This window comes from Carassius carassius, chromosome 5 (genome assembly GCF_963082965.1).
Source record: "Carassius carassius chromosome 5, fCarCar2.1, whole genome shotgun sequence".
In the NCBI taxonomy this organism is placed as follows: domain Eukaryota; kingdom Metazoa; phylum Chordata; class Actinopteri; order Cypriniformes; family Cyprinidae; genus Carassius; species Carassius carassius.
The window spans coordinates 27,169,102-27,195,251 of NC_081759.1; the positions used below are offsets into that span (position 1 = coordinate 27,169,102).

General features: G+C 42.4%; 1 protein-coding gene across 5 annotated transcripts in view; it reads left to right on the forward strand.

Annotated features, from left to right (window-relative positions):
* Positions 1-26,150, forward strand: part of wdfy3 (WD repeat and FYVE domain containing 3) — an 82,499-nt gene that overhangs the window by 43,911 nt on the left and 12,438 nt on the right. For 3 of the 5 annotated variants that reach the window (XM_059550352.1, XM_059550349.1, XM_059550354.1), the window contains 25 exons: positions 9,025-9,243; positions 9,608-9,789; positions 10,094-10,325; positions 10,508-10,668; positions 11,691-11,802; positions 11,910-12,100; positions 12,604-12,756; positions 13,059-13,132; positions 13,395-13,556; positions 13,798-13,892; positions 14,369-14,489; positions 14,850-15,067; positions 15,184-15,380; positions 17,333-17,467; positions 17,767-17,946; positions 18,058-18,291; positions 18,476-18,575; positions 18,712-18,747; positions 19,963-20,123; positions 21,032-21,261; positions 22,707-22,816; positions 22,975-23,157; positions 23,365-23,522; positions 24,334-24,411; positions 24,575-24,802. In XM_059550352.1, coding sequence (XP_059406335.1) covers positions 9,025-9,243; positions 9,608-9,789; positions 10,094-10,325; positions 10,508-10,668; positions 11,691-11,802; positions 11,910-12,100; positions 12,604-12,756; positions 13,059-13,132; positions 13,395-13,556; positions 13,798-13,892; positions 14,369-14,489; positions 14,850-15,067; positions 15,184-15,380; positions 17,333-17,467; positions 17,767-17,946; positions 18,058-18,291; positions 18,476-18,575; positions 18,712-18,747; positions 19,963-20,123; positions 21,032-21,261; positions 22,707-22,816; positions 22,975-23,157; positions 23,365-23,522; positions 24,334-24,411; positions 24,575-24,802 — 3,950 coding nt within the window. The remainder of the gene's footprint in view (positions 1-9,024; positions 9,244-9,607; positions 9,790-10,093; positions 10,326-10,507; positions 10,669-11,690; positions 11,803-11,909; positions 12,101-12,603; positions 12,757-13,058; positions 13,133-13,394; positions 13,557-13,797; positions 13,893-14,368; positions 14,490-14,849; positions 15,068-15,183; positions 15,381-17,332; positions 17,468-17,766; positions 17,947-18,057; positions 18,292-18,475; positions 18,576-18,711; positions 18,748-19,962; positions 20,124-21,031; positions 21,262-22,706; positions 22,817-22,974; positions 23,158-23,364; positions 23,523-24,333; positions 24,412-24,574; positions 24,803-26,150) is intronic. The other 2 variants (XM_059550350.1, XM_059550351.1) reach the window with 2 other exon arrangements.

Consider the following 26,150-nt stretch of genomic DNA (forward strand, 5'->3'; position numbering starts at 1 on the left):
GTATGTGCTCACAAACACACTCTTCCCCAACCCCCGTGATTTGCAGACAGCAGCTTTCCACTCTTTTGGAAATCTTTATTAAGATCAAGCCTAAAATATGAAAAAAGTACATTCAATTGGTGAATGTAAAGCAAGCAAGTAATTATTCCACAATAAACTTTGATGATTAGGATCTCCGAAGATATAAATAGGGATAAAAAGGGGAAAAAAAGATGATAGTATGTTGCCACGGAGAGTGGTGAAACATAGCTACCATCCAATACAGTTGTTATGTGATTGACCAATAAGAATCAACTGTTATTGTTTTAACAGATTATGGTCATTGAGTTTTTGAGTGAGTTTGAGTTGACAAATGTGGGATGGTGAAGGCGGGTATAAGCAGCTTGACAGATTTCAGAAGCATCATGGCTCATGACAGGCGAGAGGTAGAGGGAACAGGAGCACAGCACTGTGACTGAATTTTTGCAAAGACGGTGGAGTCTAGAGAAAAGAGAAAGCTCACCGAAACTTGACAGAGCTTGACTGAAATTGTTTGTGTGCCTTTGCTCCTGTTCGAGCGCCACCGGCTCCCAGCAGCCCTGAGTGGGCGTGCAAGTGCCTATGTAGTATTAATGAGGTGATTCAAGGCTCTCCATCTTTCTCCCTTCCTGTCTTTCTTCATTTCGATGTCTCGCTCTCTCTCTTTCCTTCATCCTCCCCATTTCCCTTCCTCCTCCTCTCTCTCGCTCTCGAATGGATGATTTCAGTATTTAAAGATAGACTCCTGCATCATATTCTCTGACCTATTTTTGTCGATGCCATCATCATTTGTTGCTCGGAGAGTTTCATTCAGATCCTCTGCAGTCTAGTTCATTGTTCCTGTCTCTCTTCCAGGGCTTTCCTGGGTTTAGGGTACAAGCCAAAGTGGATTTGTTGTATCGAAGTAGCTTAAGTAAAATTTTCAAGAAAGTGCGCTTGATGTAATAGATAAATCATTATGCATTAAGTCCAAGGAGATTTATTCAGTGAAGATGTACATTTTTAATTGAACTTGAAAATAAATGCTTACAAAAAAACAAAATAAATATTAAAATCTGTTGAATTATGCTGATAAGAATCAGAATCAGAGAGAGCTTTAATATTTAAAATTGATAATGTGACACTAAATAAATTAAACATTTGAGATGGAAATCTGAATGATCTGAAAAATCTGGAAATCTGAATATAAATGCATAGTTGATTAGCTGATTGCATGCATCATATTCTAATTTGTTAAGATTGTGAATTGATGGGTTTTTGTTAAATGTGAGCCAAAATCATCACGAGAGAGATCGAGAGCCCCGTATCACGGACAGCGACACTGAACCGAGCTCTCTTCTGTGAAGTTCTCCTCGAAGTCCCTCCTGCACCTGAACGAACAAATACAAATCGCAGTTTGAACAAACAAAAAGATGTGGAAGAGCCCAATTCAGTACTTGCGGTGTTCTGGTGTTCAGGGCTCACGCAGAGAAAGGCGTCTCAAAACGCTTGAACACCGAATTTGCTTATTTTTGCTTTTTTGCCGACAAATACATACAAAATATGTCAAAATATCCACCTTGGAAATTATGCTCGAAAAAACTGTCAGTTATTTCTTAAGTGAAAGTAAACAGTTGAGGAAAAAATGGGATGTGTATTATATTGGATGCGTTCATCGTCTCTTAAAGTGACCGCTCCTAATTTAGCTACTGGCTGCTGTAATGTTAATCCAAGAAAATGAAAATCACTGTTAAATGTAGTTCTCTTACGAGAGCTCTCTCGTACTGCGTCTTAGCTAAGACGCTACGGGAAAAAAGTCTCTTTTCACGAAATACTGAAGCAAAAAATTATCCTTAATTTTGTATTTTTGTAAAGCGCATTTGCAGCAGTACACAGCCATAGGCGAGACGGCTCGTTCGCTCATTGGCTTGTTCTGCGGCAACTGCACAGCCTATCGAGCGCAGGCTGATGCAACATCAGACCAATAAGGGCGCCTCGCGCCCTTCTTGCCACTTCCCGCCGAAACGGGTGTGGCTCAACCTATAAAAGGAGCTCGAAAAGGCTGACTCACCTGATTTTTCATCTCTTCAGCGAAGCTCACGCATCGCTGGATCACGAGGAAGCAAGCGCCGTCTGGAAGAGCATATCAGCAGGACGAGCCATCCTGAAGCCGCTGGCACCGCCGCCTTCCACTGCCGTTCCTGCTGCGCTATCCGGCGCCCATATCCTTTACAATCCTTGTTCTGTAATATTCTGTGTGTGTGTTCGCCCTGCGATGCACATTCACAAAAGAGCTGCGTCTTTTTAAAGATGCCTTCGTGCGGCTCGTGCAGAACCCCGCTCAGTGAAGGAGATTGTCACGTCATCTGCGTCTCCTGTCTGGGTGAAGACCATGCAGCGCTCGCGGATCTCGCGCCCGCTGCTCAGAGGCCCAGCAGACGGGGGGATATCGATAAGGAGCTGATGCGTGTACTCTCGTTGGCCGCGGCGAGCCTCGGCCTCGAGTGGTCTGCACCAGCGCCCCCTTCACGTTCCCGGCTGGATGGTAGCTATCTTCCGGATGAGCGCTCTTCCTCAAGCTCAAAACACGCCCCTTTTCTTCCTGAGCTTCACGAAGAAGTGGCGAAGGCTTGGGACGCTCCATTCTCGGCGAGAATCCGTTCATCTGTTTCGTCAGCATTCTCCACACTGGACGGTGCTAAGAACAGAGGCTACCTGTCACTTCCGCCCGTGGAACAGGCTATAGCAGCGCACCTTTGCCCGCCCTCTGCTGGACGGCGGACTAAGGCAGCGTTGCCATCCAAAGCCTGCCGCATGACGTCATCGCTGCTCGCACGGATATTCTCTGCTGCTGGGCAGGCTGCGTCTGTGTTACACACCATGGCGACGCTACAGATTTTCCAGGGCGATCTTCTCCGCAAGCTGGATGAGATGGGACCTGAAGCGATCTGTCTCGCGGATCTGAGGAGTGCTTCGGATCTCTCCCTCCGCGCTACTAAGTCCGCTGCACAGGCCATGAGGCGGGTTATGGCTTCCGCTACGGTGGCTGAGAGGCATTTGTGGCTGACGCTTTCTGACATCAAGGAGTCTGAGCGCGCTGCGTTTCTTGACGCTCCGCTAACTCCTGCCGGCCTCTTTGGATCTTCCGTCAACGAGTTTGTGGAGAGATTCGCCGAGGACCAGAAAGCTTCACAGGCGTTCAAGCACTTCTTGCCGAAGCGCTCCAGTTCTGCAGCTAGCCGCTCTAGACCGGCCCCACAGAGCTCTCAGTCACGCCCACCGCCTCCTGCTGCGCCATCACGACAGCGTCAGCAACGCAGCTCGGGACCCCGTTCTCGCTGTTCGAGCCGTCTTCGATTGCGGTGAAGCCAGAAGCCCCGAAAGCATCCTAGCACTGCTGGGAAAGCGCCGGTGTTCGAGTTCCGCTGCGGCCGAGCTCTCACCCAAGTGCGCCGCTGTTGCAGTTCCAAGAGTTGTGACTGCCTCAGTGTCTTCTGCAATGCGCAAGCCTGCACGAGTGCCCGCTTGCCTGCACACAAAAGCCGTTATCACGGCTACCCAGATGTTTCACAAAAAGAGTGTTTTTTCTGGTGTTCCGGCCACGGCCGATGGTGCTATAAATGTTGTGACGATGCCCACTCCTCAGTGCCCATCTCCACATGTAAGCACAGCCCTACACACAGGGCCTGCGCCCATAATGTCGACTCAAGTCGGTCGCGCACACTACATAGTAAACGTGCCCACCCCTCAGTGCCCACAATTACTATGTCACACGTGTCATGTGGTTTCTGTAAAAACGAAACCCGTGCACTCTTGTCCGGCCACGGTCGATGGTGCTTTAAATGCAGAGACGATGCCCACTACCCAGTGCCCATCCCCGCATGTAAGCACAGCCCTGCACACAGGGATAGCGCACATAAGATCGACACAGATCGGTCGAGCGCGCCGCATCGTAAACGTGCCCACTTCCCAGTGCCCACATACACATTGTCACTTACGGCGCGGGGCTTCTGTAAAAACGACGCCCGTGCACGTACATTCTGCACAGGCAGACGGCGAGTTGAAAGTGGTAAAAGTGCACACATGCAGCCCACGGTTACTCGCAGATATATCGAGTCCCACGGGACCCGCTCAGCCTCCCTCCAGTCGGTTAAGCGCCGGAACGGGGTTCGAGGATGAGCGATCTGCCCGCTTTGATCAGCGCGCTCCCCGCCTCAGATGCGCAGCACACTCGAGCGCCGCCGTTGCCCAGTCAACAGAGCGCGTGTCGCATCCAGCCCTTAGCCATTCATGCAGATGCATGGTCAGCGCTTCCAGGGGTTTCGGATTAGGTGCTAGGCATTATAAAGAGAGGCTACTCGCTACAGTTTTCTCGACGCCCACCGCGCTTTTCAGCGCGCGTCAAAACTACGATCAAAACAGAAGTAGCACACATACTTCGGGCCGAAATATTAAAACTGTTGAGCAAAGGGGCTGTAGAGCCTGTGTCTCAAGCTCAAAGCGAGGGGGGGCTGTACAGCAGATACTTTCTGGTGCCCAAGAGAGATGGGGGTCTCAGGCCCATACTAGATCTAAGACAGCTGAACAAGGCATTGATGAAACGCAGTTTCAAAATGCTCACGACCAGGAAGCTCCTCGCGCAGATTCGCAGAGGGGACTGGTTCATGTCAATAGATCTGAAGGACGCGTATTTTCAAATACAGATAGCGTCAAACCACAGGCGGTTTTTGAGATTCGCCTTCGAGGGCCAGGCATACCAGTTTGCAGTCCTGCCATTCGGCTTGTCCGTAGCTCCTCGTAGGTTTACGAGGTGCATGGATGCAGCGCTCGCTCCTCTCAGACTCAGAGGCATACAAATGCTGAATTATTTGGACGACTGGCTGGTTCTGGCCCGATCACGAGCGGAGCTCGTGGACCACAGGGCCGTTTTACTCGATCTCAAGCTCGGCCTCAGTGTCAATTGGGCGAAGAGTTCGCTGAACCCCAGTCAGACGATCCTGTTTCTGGGTATAGTTCTGAACTCGTGTTCCATGACGGCGCAACTGTCACCACAGCGCACGATGGGCATTCAGCGCGCAGCGAGTTCTTTCCGCTGCGGCGCGACTGTGTCGCTCAAACACTGTCAAAAGATGCTGGGTCTCATGGCCTCAGCATCTCCGGCTCTGCGGCTGGGCCTGCTCCGCATGCGCCCCCTGCAGTTCTGGCTGAAGGCTCGGGTGCCGCGCAGAGCGTGGGCGTCTGGCCGGCTGCATTTCAAGGTCGATCAGAGCTGTGTTGCGGCTCTAGCACCTTGGACAGCGAACGGCTGGTACCGATCAGGTGTAAGCCTGGGGACTTCCCCGAGCGTGAAAATGGTGCCGACGGATGCCTCCACTTCGGGATGGGGAGCGCTGCTCGAAGGCAGACCGTCCTTTGGCCTATGGTCAGAACGGGAAAAGCTCCATCATATCAACTGCCTGGAAATGCTGGCAGTGGAGAACGCGCTGACGCGCTTTTGTCCCCATATCAAGGATCACCACGTCGTAGTCCGTTCGGACAACATGTCCGTGGTGTCCTACATAAATCGCCAGGGCGGTCTCGGGTCCCGAAACCTGTGCAGGCTGACGGAACGCCTCCTGATTTGGGCTCAACGCAACGTGCGCTCGCTGAGAGCAGTGCATGTGCCTGGACTGCAGAATCTGGGTCCAGACAGGCTGTCCAGAGGCAATGTCCCTACGGGCGAATGGTCTCTACACCCGCAAACAGTCCGGCTGTTGTGGGAGAGATTTGGCATGGCGGAGGTGGACCTCTTTGCGTCCCACGAAAACGCTCACTCCCCCGCGTTCTTTTCCAAGAACGAAAGCGCGCTGTCACGGAAATGGCCGTGCTGCCCGCTTTATGCGTTCCCTCCCGTCTCCCTCCTTCCGCAGGTGATAGAACGGGTGAGAGAAACGAGATGTTCAATACTGCTTGTGGCACCTCTTTGGAAGAACCAACCATGGTTCCCAGATTTGATGCAATTAGCAGATGTCGCCCCATGGCCGGTACCGTTGAGGAGAGATCTCCTCTCGCAGGCCAAGGGCTCGATTTGGCACCCTCAACCGGAGTTGTGGTCCCTCCATGTATGGGCACTCAACGGTTACCCGCTGATCTCGCAGTGGGAGTGCTAAATACCATCACTCAGGCTAGAGCTCCGTCGACACGACGTCTGTATGCCTCGAAGTGGTCGGTGTTCTCCAGCTGGTGCACAGCTCGAGGTTATTCACCCCTTAGTTGTGAGGTGACGGAGGTCCTCTCCTTCCTACAGGAGCTGTTGGATAAGGGCAGAGCCCCATCCACGCTCAAAGTTTATGTGGCGGCCATCGCGGCGTTTTCTGAAACGGCATCCGGTCAGTCAATAGGAAGGAACGATTTAGTCATCCGGTTCCTCAGAGGAGCTAGGAGGCTGAATCCTCCCAGACCGCCGTCAGTCCCTATGTGGGACCTCGCGGCGGTTTTGGAGGCCTTGAAGGGTCCCCCTTTTGAGCCTATCCAATCGGTTAGCCTTCAGCATCTGTCGTTCAAGACAGTATTCTTGTTGGCTCTCGCTTCTGTGAAGCGTGTGGGTGATTTGCACGCGCTCTCGGTGAGCCAGTCGTGCTTGGAGTTTGGGCCCAATGATTCAAGGGTCATACTCAAACCTAGGCACGGTTATGTGCCGAAATCCCTCAACACACCGTTTCGGGCTCAGGTTATTGCCCTGTCTGCCCTGCCGGTGTCAGGGGAGGATGGAGACTCGAGTCTTCTTTGCCCTGTCAGGGTTTTAAGAGCTTATGTGTCTCACTCTGCTGCCTTTCGGCAGACGGAGCAGCTATTTGTCTCGTTCGGTGGACGTTCCAAGGGAATGGCTGTTTCGAGACAGACTCTATCCAGATGGATAGTTGACGCCATAGCGTTAGCTTACATTTCCAGGGGCCTTCAGTGCCCGTTGGGCGTCAGAGCACACTCCACAAGAGGCGTCGCCTCGTCGTGGGCGTGGTCTACTGGGATCTCCTTGCAGGATATATGTATGGCGGAGGGTTGGGCCTCGCCGTCTACATTTATCAGGTTCTATAACCTGGAGGTTCCCGCCTTGCAAGCAAGGCTGCTGTCGGTATAGAAGAATCGGGGCCCTGAGGGGAATTCCAAGTTCATGAGCGCTATGCGCTGCCGACTGTTATATGGGCAGTATTGCGTAAGACCCGCATTGCCACATTGGTCAGGCCTTGCCTCGGCTGTGTGATGTCATATTGCCGCATCTACGGATGCTGCTAGATATGGGACGGAGGGCTTTCCCCCTTTTCTGTCCCGGACTCTCTGTGAGTCCCTCAGGTGACTGTGCACTGTAGATCCTGGGCGTTGCTTCAGGTTTATTGGTGTGTGATTCCTGCGCGCACGGCGTTTTACATCGGGTTCCCGTAGCGTCTTAGCTAAGACGCAGTACGAGAGAGCTCTCGTAAGAGAACGTACTCGGTTACTAAACGTAACCTCGGTTCTCTCTAGAAGAGCGAACGAGTACTGCGTTCTCTGCCGTGCGTACGATTCACTCTGGTTCGCTTCGGCGATGAAATAAATCAGGTGAGTCTGCCTTTTCGAGCTTCTTTTATAGGTTGAGCCACACCCGTTTCGGCGGGAAGTGGCAAGAAGGGCGCGAAGCGCCCTTATTGGTCTGATGTTGCATCAGCCTGCGCTCGATAGGCTGTGCAGTTGCCGCAGAACAAGCCAATGAGCGAACGAGCCGTCTCACCTATGGCTGTGTACTGCTGCAAATGCGCTTTACAAAAATACAAAATTAAGGATAATTTTTTGCTTCAGTATTTCGTGAAAAGAGACTTTTCCCGTAGCGTCTTAGCTAAGACGCAGTACTCGTTCGCTCTTCTAGAGAGAACCGAGGTTACGTTTAGTAACCGAGTACGTTTTAACAGTCGAACCAAAAATTATTCACATACCAGATATAATTTTTGATATATATAGCAAAACTGTAATAATGTGAGAAATGTTGGTGTCTGAATAAATGTAGGTGTGATTGTATATTTCATTTTTACATTGAAGACTATCGAGTGCTATTTTACATTTAATTATTTGGTTTCTGTACCTTGACACCTACAAACTTGAAAAAAACTTAAACATTGTGTAAATAGCACAAATAAATACAAATAAATGAACATACAAATTAAACAATTTCAAACAGGGCCCACTGGTACAACCTTCACCGGGTCCCCGCTGACCCCAGCTACGGCCCTGCTCACGCCTGTTTCACACATACTCCATCTGCAGTGCGTATACTAGCTTGATAAACCCATTCTCAAAGACTTACTGTTTGTCAATTTTATTTGGGTAACACACATATTCTGAATACCTTCGGCAGAATTCGAATGAGCCATTTTAATCTAGATTAATTTCAAGATCACAGTGAGATTAATCTAGATTTAAAAAATTAATCTATGCCCACCACTAATATATATATATATATATATATATATATATATATATATATATATATATATATATATATATATATGATAAGCACAAACGTTTTTACATTGGTGATAATAAGAAATGTTTCTTAAGCAACAAATCAAAATATTAGAATAATTTTTGAAGGATCATGATTCATGTGACACTGAAAACTGAAATAATGGCTGCTGAAAATTCTGCTTTTTCATCATGAGTATAAATGACATTTGAAAATATATCAAAACAGAGATGTACTCCTTTCAGTAACATAAAAAACTTACCAACCCCGAACTTTTGAACGGCTGATTAATTTGTCATTTAAAAAAAAAAAGTGCAAAACAGTAAAAGTATTTTTCAAGGTCTCATAAGTAACACTTTTCCATTCATTGCTTGTTCAAGCAATAATTTAAAATCAGTCTTATCTTTCCAATAAAAAACTATTCTGAGAATAATCAACATTTATATTCATGTAGCACTAGACAGCTGTGACTATTGTGTGTCATTCTACATCCAAATGATGACAAAAGAGAAAGTAACTCCTAATACTGAATATCCACATTTTTATCTCTTCAGGCGAGCGTTTCTTTCCACCTCCATCTGGCCTGAGCTACTCAACATGGTTTTGCGTCGAGCGTTTCAGCACGCCACCCCAAAGCCATCCTGTGCGTCTGCTCACGGTGGTGCGAAGGGCCACCTCATCTGAGCAGCACTATGTGTGCCTGGCCATCGTGCTCTCCGCTAAAGACCGATCTCTCATTGTGTCCACTAAGGAAGAGCTACTTCAGACCTATGGCAAGTGTTTCCTACAACTTCCTGTTCTACATCTTTGTTTTCTGTTTATGTCAGCAAAGTTCTAATGATGTGGCATGTTTGTGAATCAGATGATCGTTTCAACTTTTGTTCCTCTGCAAATGGAGAAAAGAAGCTTGAATTAAGAGCAATTCTATTACAGACTTTTAATATGCTGATGTTTGTGAACACACACACACAAAAAAAGATTTAAAATTAAATTAATTTAGCATATGATGCAAATCGAAAGTAGACAATTAAGCCATTTTAATGTACAGTTTAAGAGCCTGTTCCTTCTGAAATGCAGAGGAAAAGTTCCTTTGTCTGTGGTAAGTGATGTGACATCATTTCCTCTCTCCCTTCGCAGTGGATGACTTCAGTGAGGAGTCCTCCTTCTATGAGATCCTGCCCTGCTGTGCACGCTTCCGCTGCGCTGACCTCATCACCGAGGGACAGTGGCACCACCTGGTGTTAGTTATGAGCAAGGGAATGCTGAAGAATAGCATGGCGACTCTCTACATTGATGGCCAGATGGTCAGCACTGTCAAGGTGTGGCCCAGCTCCTGGTGTAGACACCAGTATTTTGTTTTGACCAAAGTAACGGGAAACAGTGCCATTATTATTATTTTCTGCCCCCTTTTAAAGATTTGAACTAATATTTCAAACTTTAGCATAACTTAAAATTGGCGTCAGATCTGAAATCTGATGAGAAATAGTTTTTCTCTAGCTTCATTAGCAGCTCAAACACCAGTTCCCAAGACTACTGTTAAATAATGTATGTTGTTAAAAAAGGCATTATTCCCCATAAGGTCACCCTCACCTCTTTGATTTCTCATTGTGGTTGTCTTTGTAGCTGCACTATGTTCACAATGCTCCTGGTGGCTCTGCCTCCACAAACCCACCTGTGGTGAGCACGGTGTACAGCTACATCGGTGCACCACCGGCCCAGCGCCAGCTCTCCTCTCTGGTCTGGCGACTGGGGCCCACTCACTTTCTGGAGGAGGTGCTGCCTGCTGCCAGTGTGGCTGCCATCTATGAGCTGGGACCCAATTATGTAGGCAGTTTCCAAGCTGTTTACCTGCCATGTGAGTACCTGATGTGTCACACCGAGGTGAATAACAAGGAACTAAAAGATGTTTGATTTTAAAAGTAGATGTTTATTGTAAATGAATGGCTATTGTACTGATTAAATGTTATGCACATCTTATGTATGTTATATGTAGTTTCATGTTGTGGGTTTAAACTGTTTTTCCTCTCATATATCCAGGTAAAGACTCAAAGACCGAGGCTGTGCCACCCTGTCCTGTTGGATTGGTTCCTGAAGAGAAGGTCTCCTTCAGTCTCTTTGCTCATTCTGTGTCTACTCTCACTGTGGCAAAGATACGAAAAGTCTACAACAAGCTGGACAGCAAAGCCATCGCCAAACAGGTACAGTAAGCAGACTCACTCTCACCCTGCTTCTAGAATCTCTTTTGCTAAAATAATGTATTTAAATAAGATTTTATTGATATATATTACTTTGTTGTAATGAATTTTAACCAGTTAAACATTAAAAATAAAAAATATGATTTTGCATTATAAATATATATATAAATATAATTAATCTGAACAACCACCAAATAATCAAGATCATAAGCAGACCTATACCATTGTTCAAAAGTTTGGAGTCAGTAAAAATGTTTTTATATTTTTGAAAATAATTATCTTATGCTCACCAATATTGCATTTATTTGATCAAAAATATGGTAAAACCAGTATTATTGTCAAATATTAGTTTAAAATAACTGTTTTCTATTTGACAGGTGATTTATTCCTTACGGTGGCAAAGCTGAATTTTCAGCAGCCATTACTGCAGTCTTTAGCAGTCTTTATGCAAAATTGGTCCTCAAGAAAAATTTCATATTATTAATGTTAAAAACAGTTGTGTTGCTTAATATGTTTGAGGAAACTGTGAATCTCTGATGAATAGAAAGTTAAAAAGGGCAGCATTTATTTGAAATCAAATTTTTTGTAACATTACAAATGATTAATCTGTCCTTGCTGAATTAATGATTAATTTCTTTTTAAAAAATCTTTGCTGATTTTTAGTCAAAATATGCAGAATTCTTAGGGTAGTAAAGAATAAATAAAAGTTTTGTGAATGATTTATATAAAAAATTCTGTATAAATGAGGACATTTAACTAATGTAAATATCAGCAGAGCTTTTTTTGCGTCATCCACAGAATTTTAGTATTGGACTCTTCTTGATAGCTGATAGAATAATGCATATTTAGCCAAAATATTTTATAAATAAATACACAAGGGGTGCAGATTGTCTAGAACCTTTGAAGGGCAAGTCTTCCAATTCTGCAGAAATTTGCAGTGCAGATTCCTTGTTCTGCCCATGAGTAATTCTTTTAATTATGATTTTACGAAAGCTGCTCAGAGTGTTGTTTTCATCCCCTTTCAGCTGGGTGTCTCATCTCATGAAAGTGCCACACCAGTCAAACTCGTCCATAATGCAGTGGGCCATCTCAACGGCTCGGCCAGGACCATTGGAGCTGCAGTCATCGGTTACCTGGGTGAGTGCAAAAAAAAAAAAATGAAGTGGCACAATACAGCTTTTCCCATAAACCGGCCCTTTCTCTCAGTGTTCATGTATTTATAGCTGCAATCTTGTTCCATGTAGGTGTGCGTGCCTTCGTAACCAAACCGGTCGCCACCAACCTTCAGTACATTGGAGGAGCAGCTGCCATTCTGGGCCTGGTTGCCATGGCTTCAGACGTGGAGGGTCTCTATGCTGCAGTAAAAGCATTAGTGTGTGTTTTCAAGAGCAACCCACTAGCTAGCAAGGAGATGGAGCGTATCAAAGGCTACCAGGTGGGCTGCAATAACAATTAAGAGTGAACTTTGAACTGAGGATGTCCTCTGTTCTCTCCAGCTATAGCTCTAGGATGTTATGAGCCAATGAGGTGGCAAATTAAATGATAACAGTGAGCCTGGGCTGTTGTGACCGGTGACAGCCAATTGATGTGATAAGTGAGGGTTCTTAAGGGTGGGCCATGCTGGGATGTGCTGGTTTGAACATAACAGATGGTGCATTGTTTTATTTCTCTGCTGCTTTAATAGGTTCTGTAGAGACAATACGATGTTTCACAGAGCTAATGTTGATTGTGGTGTCACTGTGTAAGGAAAATGAACGTCTGAGTGTTGGGTTGCAGCCTGTTTTAAACTGAACTGATCACTGAATCCTGAAACGAGTAGACTAAGGAAAATATAGTAGATCAGTTTTTCACATAGACCTTCTGTTGTTGTTTTTTTCCCTGTCAGCTTTAGATCATTTGCCTGAATGGTCTTCTTTAACTTAATGTCTTCTGTACTAGCTGTTGGCCATGCTGCTGAAGAAGAAACGCCCTCTGTTGAACAGCCATATTCTGCACTTGACCTTTTCCCTCGTTGGAACTGTCGATAGTGGCCACGAGACCTCAATTATCCCCAACTCCACAGCCTTCCAGGACCTGCTGTGTGATTTTGAGGTGCGAAGCTCACACCAAAGGAGCTTTAGTGATGCTGTGATTTATTTTTTCCCCCATTACTCACATCTGGCAGATATACAGAGAATGACTGACATTCAGTTAGGATGTATAAATACCTCAGACTGAAATCATCAGTGACCTTGCTGAAAATTGAACTAAATGCACTGATTTTGCATAGTGGTCTTCAGTTCTAAAACTTCTTTTATTTCAGTCGATATACTTTTTTTATTTTAGAAGATAGAAACATTTGTTGGATTTTCATGATATAATGACTTAAAATGTGTAAATTGGTGGACTTTCAGGTTTGGCTTCATGCTCCCTATGAACTGCACCTCTCTCTCTTCGAGCACTTCATTGAACTTCTGACTGAATCCAGGTAATCCATCCATACTCTAACACTCTTTATTGAATCTATGATTCGGGGCAATCGATATAAGCCTTTCTGCGATGTAATGGTACTTTCTTTGGATACTTTTAGCCCTGTAGAAGTGATACAGTGTACATTAAGCATTGACATATATATATGTGTATATATATATATATATATATATATATATATATAATGGTTAACCAGCACTTACAGAACAACATATGCATCGCATGGTATCTAAAATAGATCACATTGTTTCTGTTCTCAGTGAAGCTGCTAAGAATGCCAAACTATTGCGGGAGTTTCAGTTGATCCCCAAACTGCTGCTGACTCTGAGGGATCAATCTCTGTCTCAGCCCACCATCGCTGCCATCGGCAATGTCCTCAGTCTCCTGCTTCAAGGCTTTCCCAACTCACATGACCTACTCAGGTAAACAGAGCATTTAGAATTAAAAATTGTAAAAGATTATAATCAGAAGTGAGTGATTCTTTAAAATCTATCTGATTTTGCTGCAGAACATTTTTTTTATTTAGGATGCAGGGTTGACTACTTATTAACGAGCACCGTGTACAATTTACTCATACAAAATAACATATACAATCACAAAATAATAATTTATAATCCTGGACTTTGTTTCATTTGTTTATGGCTATGATTTTTTTTTTTTCAGGTTTGGGCAGTTCATCTCTTCAACATTGCCAACATTTGCAGTCTGTGAGAAGTTTGTCATTATGGAGAACACCAATGAGGAGAAGATCGACAGGGGTGAGTCAGCTTTTTTAAGCATTCCTAGTATCAAAGAAGCATTTTAGCAGCATATTGTTCCAAAACAACAACACTTCAGATCACCCTGTTAAATAATTAGACCCATGGGAATTAAAGCATTGCCAGCTTTAAACAGCACCAAAAGAAATCCACCCCTGCAGAACCTTGTAGAAAGCTACACAGAATTCTTGCCGAATTGAAACATCATCTCATTCCTAAAAATCTGACACCCCTTGTGCATTTCTGAAATATTGTGCCTAATTTGGTGGTTTCAGCAATCGGTAAGAGTGCAGAGTTAGCTCCATGTATGCACTTTCGACAGATTCCCACTAAAAATCAGCACTGGAAAATCTGCAGATTTCATCGAGGCCTAATAATGAGATGTCTTAAGATACCAAGAGCTTAAAAATGTCAAAAAGGTTAACAGTACCATTTCTCCTTTCAGTGGTCTTACTCTTCTTCCTGGGTGTTTTTAGGAGCTGATGATGAGTTTGGAGGCCTCCTGTCATCCAACTTGATTCTTCTGCGGAACAGACTGCTAGACATCCTGCTCAAACAGCTCTTCACCTGCAAAGAGAAGAACGCTGTTAATGTACAGTGAGTGAAGCTCCATATTAAATCAAGGGTGGATTATTGGACTTCAGAGAGCTGTGCTGCATTTTACAGCATCTGTAACATTGTTACCTAAGCTTGCTGTTTATGGGCTGATATCTGGGATTGGATACAGATGGAACTGGACACTTTGGATATGTGTCCGAAATGATTTAGTGTAGTCAAAGTGCTTTTATCTCTTTTTTTATTGTGTACGTGTGTGTATGAAAAATGACAAAGCACACCATTTAATTGTCTGTAAATTAAGCCTCATAACTTAAAACATTATAAACAAAATTTGTAAAATCTACCTTCATGTTAATGATCATCCCCCCACTTAATTTTTCTTTCTGCTGCCTCTCCCAGGGCTTGTGAAGAACTTGTGCGCACCTTGGGTTTTGATTGGTTGCTTATGTTTATGGAAGAACACATTCACTCCAGCACAGTGACCGCAGCTCTCTTAATCTTGGTGGTGTTGCTGAGTAACCAATCCATCCTGAGCCGGTTTAAAGAGGGCCTGACTGGAGGAGGATGGCTGGACCACACTGACTCTGTGCTCACTAATAAGATTGGCACTGTTCTGGGTGAGCAAGAGACCTAATCGTATTTGATTAGTTTCACATGCATTTTAGTTAAGCAGTTTCTATAATTATACAGTATAAACATTTTTTTTTTTTTTTTTTTGCTCATGTCCTTTCAGGTTTTAACGTTGGCCGCAGCGCAGGAGGCAGGTCGACATTGCGTGAAATCAACCGAGATGCCTGCCATTTCCCAGGATTCCCTGTGTTGCAAACTCTGCTGCCCAAACACACTAATGTCCCAGAGATCTACTTCATGCTCATGGCCCTTTTCCTCCAGCAGCCAATCACAGAGCTGCCTGACAGCCTGCAGGTTCATGTCAGTATGCAAACCTTTTTTCCCTACTAATTAAACTTAAATGTCTTCACTTTGTGTCTTTGTTTGTGTCTGTGTGAACTAGGGCTGTGCGATTAATCGAAACCGAAATCGATTCGCGATTAATCGGAATCAAATCGCGATTTGAGACGTTTGCTATTTACTAATTGCAAAAGCCTGCAATGTGGACGTGATATTACGCTGTTCCATTGCATATGCATGACTGCCAGCCTTGAGTGACAGTCTTACTAACCAATAGAGTGAGTGCACCTCAGTCCTCCCCAAACAGCTCTGCTCTAGCCAACTGTGTAAGCACCCACCATTAAAAAAAAATAAAACAGAAAGCAGGGGAGAGACAGAGTGGGATTATGGAGTCTACAGGGTCAGGTCAATAGTTAGGCAAATTAAAACTAAAGAAAAACATTATGTAACTTAAGCTTTGAAAAGACAGACAGCAAACAAAAAATATAATTTACAAGACCTGTGTCACAATGCATATCTAGAACATCTCTTATTGAATGTTCACTATTCCCCATTCAGAAGACCGCACACACAGCCTGTGTCTCTGAATGCTTCTCATACTCGCTCCTCTCTTCCTCATGTGGCGCGAATCCCATGTCACGGACGAGCCATGCACACTTGCTGCACTCACGCAGCCTGTTTCATAACGCTCTGTTATATTCTTGCGCGGCCCTGCAACGCAAATCTCCATGAGCGCATCTGGCAGTATGGATGAGGCTTGACGCACGTGCGCAGCCTGCGTCGACTCGTGCCTGGCTCCATGTTTAAAACGAATGTAAATTCAGTCTTGCTAATTACTGCAACTGCTTGCTAATTTCACTTGAATGAAATGAAACATTCAGCACATTTTCCACTTGTTCTTAAAATCCCAAATACAGTGTAACATGTAATACTTTAATAATTGACTAAACAAATACAGTTTTTTATTTATATAAAAAATAAATATTTCCAGTGAAATTCAGTAACTAAGTTAATTCTATAAAATGTGTTATACCATTATCATCTTGTCTGCTGAAAAAAAAATATGTATATACATAGAAGAACAGTAATTCCTATTGGAATAAAGCTAAAAACAAAAAGGAGTTTTGTAATGGTTTCATGGAAACTGTAAGAATTTCTTTTTATTTTATTTTTATTTTTTTTCAGCAGGGTAATTATACTCATACTGTGCTGCACATTATTGACAATATTAAGCTGAAGCATTACTTTGCAAATTTAAAAAAATCGCAAATCAAATCGCAATTGCAATATCTGTCAAAAAAATCACAATTAGATATTTTCGCCATATCGCACAGCCCTAGTGTGATCTCACAATCCATATCATTTTCCACATCTCTGAGACCACTATTAAAAATACTAATAATTTGCGTTATCTGAAGTTGTGTAAAACAATTTATGTGAAAAATTAAGACTCATGTTCACGTGCTCGGTGTCACCAATTTGCTTACATACAATTAGTGACCTAGCAGTAGTGCAGAATCTAAAATAATTTAATATCATATTCTTTTTTTCTTTCTTTCTTTTTTTTTGAATCATAAAACTTTTACAAATTTAAATAGGATTTAAATGTATATCTCGGATTGTTTTCAACCGTTTTCTTTTTTTTTTAATAAAGTGACACGCTCCTTGTTAACTAGACTCATGTTCAACAAATTGTCTTTGCTGTATCATCCATTCTGTCATGCATGGATTATATATAAATGTTTACCATCTGCACTTGTGACTGTTTCCTGTGAGAGCATTGTAGTGCTTGCCACCAACTGCAAAATCATTGAGTATTTATTATTGAATTAAATGTATTACATTAAATGTAATTTAGTAATACTAAGATTTCATAATAACTTAATACAATTTAATAATTTGTATAAAATACATTTAATAATAATAAGTAATTAATTTAATTACTATTGTGTTGTACCTATCTCCTCACACAGTTGGACCTGGACTCTATCTGGATGACTATATTTGGCGTCCCAGCTTCCAGTGCTTCTGTGGTGGGCTCCATTCACAACTTGTGCACTGAAGCGGCATTCCTGCTACTGGCAATGCTGCGCAGCATGCTCAACCTGGTGAGTCTCCAAGCCTTCTGCTTTAGAAATATACACCCCAGGAGCAACTGCTGGCAACGGGATGATTTGTCATCCCACTTGTCATTTGGTAGTTTATCAAAGGTTTTGTACTACAGCTGATGAAAAATGAAATGGGAAATTTGTGACAAACTGGTGCTCAAAGTGAAAAATAAAAGGTTAAAATGTTCTTATGTTAAGATGAATTGGTATCACTGCAGATACTAAGAAATGCAGGTTATTCTGATGATAACAGACCCTCAGACCACAGGAGCTGAAATTTCTCTTTATCTAACCCACAGCCTTGGCAGTCAGAGGAGGAGGGTTCCTGGCTGAGAGAATATCCCATCACTCTCATGCAGTTTTTCCGTTACCTCTATCACAACATCCCAGATCTGGCACACATGTGGCACAGCCCGGACTTCCTGTGTACACTTGCTGCTACGGTTTTCCCCTTCAATATACGGCCTTACTCTGAGATGGTACACTATTGTTCTCTTTGTTTGTTATTCTAACTGGGAATTTGTCATTTTGATGTTTCAGTCTCAGTTGAAGTTGGTTGTGTGATAAAAAAAATGTCTCGTTTTCCTCAGGTGAGTGATTTGGATGATGAAGCAAGCTCACCCACAGAAGAGTTCAAAGCCTTTGTGACGGATACAGGCATGAACCGTAGCCAGTCAGAATACTGTAATGTAGGAAATAAAACCTACTTGACCAACCACCCAGCCAAGAAGTATGTCTTCGATTTCATGAGGGTCCTCATCATGGACAACCTGTGCATGACACCTGCCAACAAACAGACGCCCATCATTGATCTTCTGCTAGAGGTGAGAACATCTTGAATGTCTACCTCATTAAGTTTCATTTGTGAGTGATGTTGCGTGAAGCTACAGAATCTCAGTCCCTGTCATCCTGGCTTTCTTTTCTAGCATCCTGCAGTGCTTTGCATGCAGCTTATTAGAAGCTAATGTGGGAGTGGACAGGAACGCTAACTTTGCTCTGTGTCCTCAGGCCTCACCAGAGCGCTCCACCAGGACCCAGCAGAAAGAGTTTCAGTCCTACATCCTGGACAGTGTGATGGAGCAGCTTCTGGCAGCAGATGTTCTCCTGGGTTAGTTGCATCCCAATCATCAGGGAATTGATCAGTAATGTACCCAAAAATGAAAATGCTGTCATTAACTCAGTCTCATTTTCTTCCAAATTGTGTGTGTGTGTGTGTGTGTGTGTGTGTTTTTATGTCAATGTAGATCAGGCACAATATATGCAAAAACTTTCATGGCATGGTAAGACATGACCATATTTTAGTGGTTCTCAATGTTTTTGATCTAAAGTTCCCTGATGTCCCTTAAAGGGTTAGTTCAGCCAAATATTAAAATTATGTCATTAATAACTTACCCTTATGTTGTTTCAAACCCGTAAGACCTCCGTTTATCTTCGGAATGCAGTTTAAAATATTTTAGATTTAGTCCGAGAGCTCTCAGTCCCTCCATTGAAGCTGTATGTACAGTATACTGTCCATGTCCAGAAAGGTAAGAAAAACATCATCAAATTAGTCCATGTGACATCAGAGGGTCAGTTAGAATTTTTTGAAGCATCGAAAATACAATTTGGTCCAAAAATAGCAAAAACTACAACTTTATTCAGCATTGTCTTCTCTTCCGTGTCTGTTGTGAGAGAGTTCAAAACAAAGCAGTTTGTGATATCCGGTTCGCGAATGAATCATTCGATGTAACCGGATCTTTTTGAACCAGTTCACCAAATCGAACTGAATCGTTTTAAACGGTTCACGTCTCCAATACGTATTAATCCGCAAATGACTTAAGCTGTTAACTTTTTTAATGTGGCTGACACTCCCTCTGAGTTCAAACAAACCAATATCCCAGAGTAATTCATTTACTCAAACAGTACAATGACTGAACTGCTGTGAAGAGAGAGATGAAGATGAACACCGAGCCGAGCCAGATAACGGACAACAGACTGACTCGTTCTCGCGTATTGGAGACGCGAACCGTTTAAAACTATTCAGTTAGATTTGGTGAACTGGTTCAAAAAGATCCGGTTACATCGAATGATTCGTTCGCGAACCGGATATCACAAACTGCTTTGTTTTGAACAACAGACACGGAAGAGAAGACAATGCTAAATAAAGTCATAGTTTTTGCTATTTTTGGAAATGTATTTTTGATGCTTCAAAAAATTCTAACTGACCCTCTGATGTCACATGGACTACTTTGATTATGTTTTTCTTACCTTTCTGGACATGGACAGTATACCGTACACACAGCTTCAATGGAAGGACTAAATCTAAAATATCTTAAACTGTGTTCCGAAGATAAACGGAGGTCTCACGGGTTTGGAACAACATGAGGGTAAGTTATTACTGACATAATTTAAAAATTTGGATGAACTAACCCTTTAAAGTCTGTTGATCAACAGGATTTTCAGAATATAAGCTAAAATTACAAATCTTTCATGTGTGTTGCTTTGTCCTCCAACAGGTGAGGAGGCATCATTGCCAATAACAACAGGAGGAAGTTACCAGATCCTGGTCAACAATGTGTTCTACTTCACACAGCGTGTGGTGGATAAGCTTTGGCAGGGCATGTTCAACAAAGAGTCCAAGCTCGTGGTGGATTTCATAGTTCAGCTGATCACCCAGGTGAGATCACGTCAGAGGTTCCCCACTTAAACGCCAATTATGCTTTCACACCACCTACATCAAAACAAGCACACTTGTCCCCAAAGTCATAGTGTCCCTGAATAATTAGGAAGTGGTCTTGCTATATATTGTTTTGACCGTATATTTTCTAGTTTGTCATTTTAATCATGAACAGTGCATACAAATGATTACTTTTAGTGGATGTCTTAAATGTATGCTACAAAATATTAGAATATAACTTTCTGACCATTAAAGAATCCTAATACTGTAAATGTTTTATGGTGCCCACAAAATATCAAGCACAACTGTTATAATAAGAAATGTTTGAGCACCATATGAGATGGGTACCTGCTGAAAAATCAGCTTTACCATCACAGGAATAAATAACATTTAATTGACCTAAATATATTATTTGAAATTGTAATAATATTTGACAGTTTTACTGTTTTTACTATGTTTTTAATCAAATAAAAGCAGCCTTGGAAACTATAAGAGACTTGAACTCAACACAAGCTTTTGAATGGGAGTGTAAATTGAAACAAACTTAATGTTAAAAATTTAAATGCAGTTAAAAGAAAATTATAAGCAATCATAGCAACCACAGTTATCTTTTTAAAATGGGATTTAAACAATCTCACACTAAATGTTTCACTAGATATTGCAAAAATGATTTAGCTAGCAAACGTTAAACAAAGACCACAAGGACCCACAATGTAATTCAGTTATTAAGCATAAATTATTATATTACACATTTCTGTTAGTTGTACAGTTCTCTCTCTCTCTCTCTCTCTCTCTCTCTTACATTCCTCATGTGCAAGACTTATTTAGCATTACTATTTGACTTGCATGACTGGTGGTTTCTCAACAAATCTCCCTTTCTTTTGTCTTTTTTTTTTGTCACACAACAGTCCAAACGGCGATCACAGGGTTTGTCTCTGGACTCAATCTACCATTGTCTGAACCGAACAATCCTCTACCAGCTCTCAAGACCACACAAAACGGTCCCGCAACAGGTCACCCTGCTGGATTCACTACGTGTGTTGACGGTAAACCGAAACCTCGTGCTGGGTCCTGGCAATCATGACCAGGAGTTTGTGGCTTGCCTGGCCCACTGCTTGATCAGCCTGCATACAGGGAGGTGAGAGAAACAGAGGTGGTATAATGCTTTCAGGCACTGTGCATAAAAACAAGGGTTTATGAATTTAGAGTATCCAGATGTTTGACGTTTGGTTTTAGGTTACAGGGATGGATAGATACTCTAAGTCTTTTGAGATATGTTTTCCATTTGACATGCAGACTGATTCTAAAAAAAAAAGGTGTGAAATGAATGAATAGGTAAATACATACACATTTAGATAGATGGGTAGATAGACATAAGTGAAAATCAAAAATTCAGTTTTGATATACAGTACAGACCAAAAGTTTGGACACACCTTCTCATTCAAAGAGTTTTCTTTATTTTCATGACTATGAAAATTGTAGAGTCACACTGAAGGCATCAAAACTATGAATTAACACATGTGGAATTATATATGGAACTATATACATAACAAAAAAGTGTGGAACAACTGAAAATATGTCATATTGCATACTGCTTTGCACACTCTTGGCATTCTCTTGATGAGCTTCAAGAGGTAGTCACCTGAAATGGTCTTCCAACAGTCTTGAAGGAGTTCCCCGAGAGATGCTTAGCACTTGTTGGCCCTTTTGCCTTCTGTCTGCGGTCCAGCTCACCCCTAAACCATCTCGATTGGGTTCAGGTCCGGTGACTGTGGAGGCCAGGTCATCTGGCGCAGCACCCCATCACTCTCCTTCTTGGTCAAATAGCCCTTGATGCCTTCAGTGTGAATCTACAATTTTCATAGCCATGAAAATAAAGAAAACTCTTTGAATGAGAAGGTGTGTCCAAACTTTTGGTCTGTACTGTATTTAAAGTAGTATATTTACAAAATATCTTCATGGAACATGATCTTTACTTAATAGCCTAATGATTTTTGGCATAAAGGAAAATAAATTTATTAATGTATGTATTAATAAAAATAAATACATACATTTAGATGGAAAGATAGATGGGAATGGGTTTATGGGATTATGTATGAGCAGTGAAAAATGAATAATTCCTCTTCACAGTCTCAGGATTGTTTGTGATTGTGCGCTTCTGCTGTTGTGAGTCACTGTGAGAGACATGAGTAGGTGGTTTATGTTGTCATGGCTCTGTATCCAGGCTGACTCAGAAGTTTGGCTTCAGAGAGACTGAGAAATGAGAGAGGCTCAGAGACAATGAGCAGAATCACATTAGTGTGTAGTGCTGCTTCTCTGAGTCTCTGCACTTTGCTGATACAGAAAGATCAATAACTTCAACTGATTTGATTTTCAGTGACTGATGTGCTGAAATAATAGTTCATTATTTTTGCTGTTTGTGTTCTAGCATTCAAGCTTATAATATTGACTGACTGGAGAATGTTCACATGGTGCAGCACAAATGATGCACTGCCCAAAATACCATGGTGTCTTCAAATGTATGAGAATGGTGTGCTGTATCACTGTGTCACAGGTCAACGTCACTTTCATGTTCCCTTACAGTAGTGTGGAGGGGTTTGGTTTGGAGGCGGAGGCCAGAATGACCACCTGGCATGTCGCGATTCCTTCTGAGAACGAGTCGGACAATGTCCAGAGCCAGGATGTTAGCGAAGGTTGTTCTTTTTCTCTTTTTATGACACTTTTGCAAGCAAGTGTGTGGTGTATTTAAGCATACAGTTTTAATATTTAAAGTGCTTCACAATTCCTCATAAAGACCATTATCGATATCAAACTTACTCTGTCCTTTATGGTGTGTGTGTGTGTTTGTCAGGTCGTCAGTTGCTGCTCAAGGCAGTGAATCGTGTGTGGACAGAGCTCATGCACAGTAAGCGGCAAATGCTGGAGGACATTTTTAAAGTGTCTCTACCAGTCAATGATCGAGGACATGTGGACATCGCCACTGCTCGACCTGCTTTAGAGGAACCTGCTGCTAAAAGCTGGCAGAACCATCTGGGTGAAGAAAACATGCAGTCACAAACTCAAATTTTTGCTTTATAAATACATCACATTCAGATTCTCCCATATAGTTAAATTTTAGCAGCTTGTTGCTTTCACACTCTTTCCTGTATCTTTGTCACTCTGCTAATTTCTTAATATTTTAGCAGTTTCCTTATACTCTCATTTCTCTTACTTTGCTGAACCTTCTCTGTTTTGCTTCTAGTCCATGAGAAGAAATGCATCAGCAGGGGCGAGACCGTTGCCCCAGCGAATCAGTCCAAACTGTCTCGAGTCAGCAGTGGCTTTGGTCTGTCCAAACTTACTGGCTCCCGTCGCAGCAAGAAGGAAAGTGGAATGAACAAGAACAATCTTTCTGCACAGGTAACTGTCAAAATGCATCTATCTAGACCGGCATCTATCTCTTAGGGTGTTCCACAGGGATCCATTCTTGGTCCGACCCCTTTTTTGTTATACATGTTGCCTTTGGGGTCAATCTTTAGTCAATAAAATTTTTTATTTGGTATGTTGATGATTTACAACTGTACCTTTCTCTCGTGCTTGATGATTGTACATCATTTGCTATTTTATTTTTTTCTATGTGTTTGACTGAGGTAAAGGGATGATTGACAAATAATTTCCTACATTAAATGAGGATAAGGCTGAGTTTATTATATTTGGGAATAGACTCCATGAGAAAGAACTGGTTGAGAGTTATGGTCTATTGTCATACAACATGCATGGAGACTTAACTAATACCAGAAAATGGGATCATATCACACCTGCTATGTCTTCATTGGTTACCTGTTAATTATAGAATCCAATAAAAGGTGTTAATGTTTGTATACAGAGCATTGCACAATCCGGCTTCTGTTATGAAAGACATGCTGTCTTCTTACCAGCCTCAACATCATCTGCGTCTTCTCAGAAATTGCTTGTGTTTAAAGCACAGTGGAGATTGTGCTTTTTTTCAAGTTTCGGCCCCTTTGGAATGCCTTGTCACTATTCATAAAACCCTTGTCAGCTATGAACCTTTTTTAAAGGGAACTTAAAGGCTTTTGGCATTTGAGTGAGTCTGTTTAATGTGAGTGACTTTGTTGTACAATATATGTTTGTGTAATGCTTTGTTAGTATCGTATGTTTATAATGTTTTTTCACAGCTGATCTTATGGACTTTCATTGTGACTGTCCACAGGAGACCTTTCAGTGGATGTTCACGCACATTGCTGTGGTCCGGGACTTGGTTGCAATGCAGTACAAGGAGCATCAAGAGGTAACCCTTCAATTTCAAACATATGACACTTTCAGAATAATAATAATTGCTGAAATCTTTTAAATTGAGGGATTACTAAATAAATGTTTTCCCAGTTCTGATCATAGTGGAATGACTTCTACAAAAATTATTTTGACGCAAATATGCATTTGTTTTCTCACAGAGACAGCAGAATGCACTGAAATATGTGATGGATGAGTGGGCAGGGATTGAATATGAGCTGCTTCGTGAGAGGGGCCTCTGGGGTCCTCCTATTGGCTCCCACCTGGACAAGTTTCAGTTGGACATGACTGAGGGACCCTGCAGAATGAGGAAGAAGATGGTTCGGAATGACATGTTTTACATCCATTATCCCTATGTGCCTGATCCTGAACCCAACACAAGCACTCAGGTTGGTGTACTTTTTTCTTGTAATTTTTCTGTTTAAAGGATGTCAACTATTGTATATTAACAAATTCTGGCTTACCAAAATAGATAATTTTCTTTAACCTTATTTTACCCCAGTAACTGAAACAAGTCTATTGAATTTGCCTATAGTCTCATTGAAAGTCAGCATGTGTGTAGCACTAATGGTTGATAATCTGCTCTGAATGGATCTTTTGTAAACTCTCAAACTTTAATTGCCAGCATTAGCCATATGATGGCAATGACTTCACATAAGAAGCCTGAAATGCAAACACAAAACCCTTCTTGCCTTTTTGCCCATTTTTCCCTTTTTTCAGAATCAATCACAGGTGCCATCAATGGGCGCAATGGTTAACATACCAGTCCAGGTACAAACTGAAGTGTGCCTAAACTATGGTCTTGCTTTACCCACTTAAACATCTGCATTGCAGCATTAAGTGCAAAATAAATGTCCCAGACCTTCTGTATTTGTCTCGTCACATGTTGAGGAGGCATATATGTGGATTGACACATCCACAGAATGCTTTAAATGCTGTTTGGAGATGTTTTCTCTGCTGTCATTACTGTTGTAAATATTTCATACACAAGGAAACCTCTAGAAAAATAGGTTTTTAGTACAGCTCCGTCCCTCCCATTTGCTAATCCCTTGTTATCCATATTATAGAATGTGAAGTGGGACAATATTCAGACAAGAATGTTGCATGCTACTGTTATAACTCACTAATTATTGGTATTCATGTTGTAGGCACCAAACAGAACTGCAAAAATAAAGACCATTTCACATACTTTACACATCTTCCATTGTTCAGCAAACAGATACCGTAGACCCTCCCTAAACCCCCTTCATTGGTTGAGCTAGTCTCACTACATCTGGTCCAGTTGGCCACTCAAACAAACAGACCACAGTTCTGTTTTCTGTTGCCAGTTGTTCAGAAATTATACATTTCATTTTCCTAGTTGTAGATATATCTTTGTATATAGATATTTTAGTAGAAATTTGATATACAGCATGACCATGCAGGTTGTTTTTCTGTTTTCTTAAATGCATAAAATTCGCATTGTGGGGTGAATATTAATTGTGTTTAGATATAAATTATAAACTATATTTGAGTTGTCAGCATGGGATTTTCTCAAGGAGTGATGAACACATGTCTGTGCTGAGCCTAAACAGTTTGCATGCCTCTGACTGGATTCCTCTTGCTGTCAGTAGCTGTTTCCATCCAAAGATGCATATTTAATTTATGCGCAAAGCTTGAATATTGCATAAAACATTTGCAAATAAAGCACCGTTGCCATCCAACGAGTCGAAGAGAACAAAAACGTCACTTTCTGAT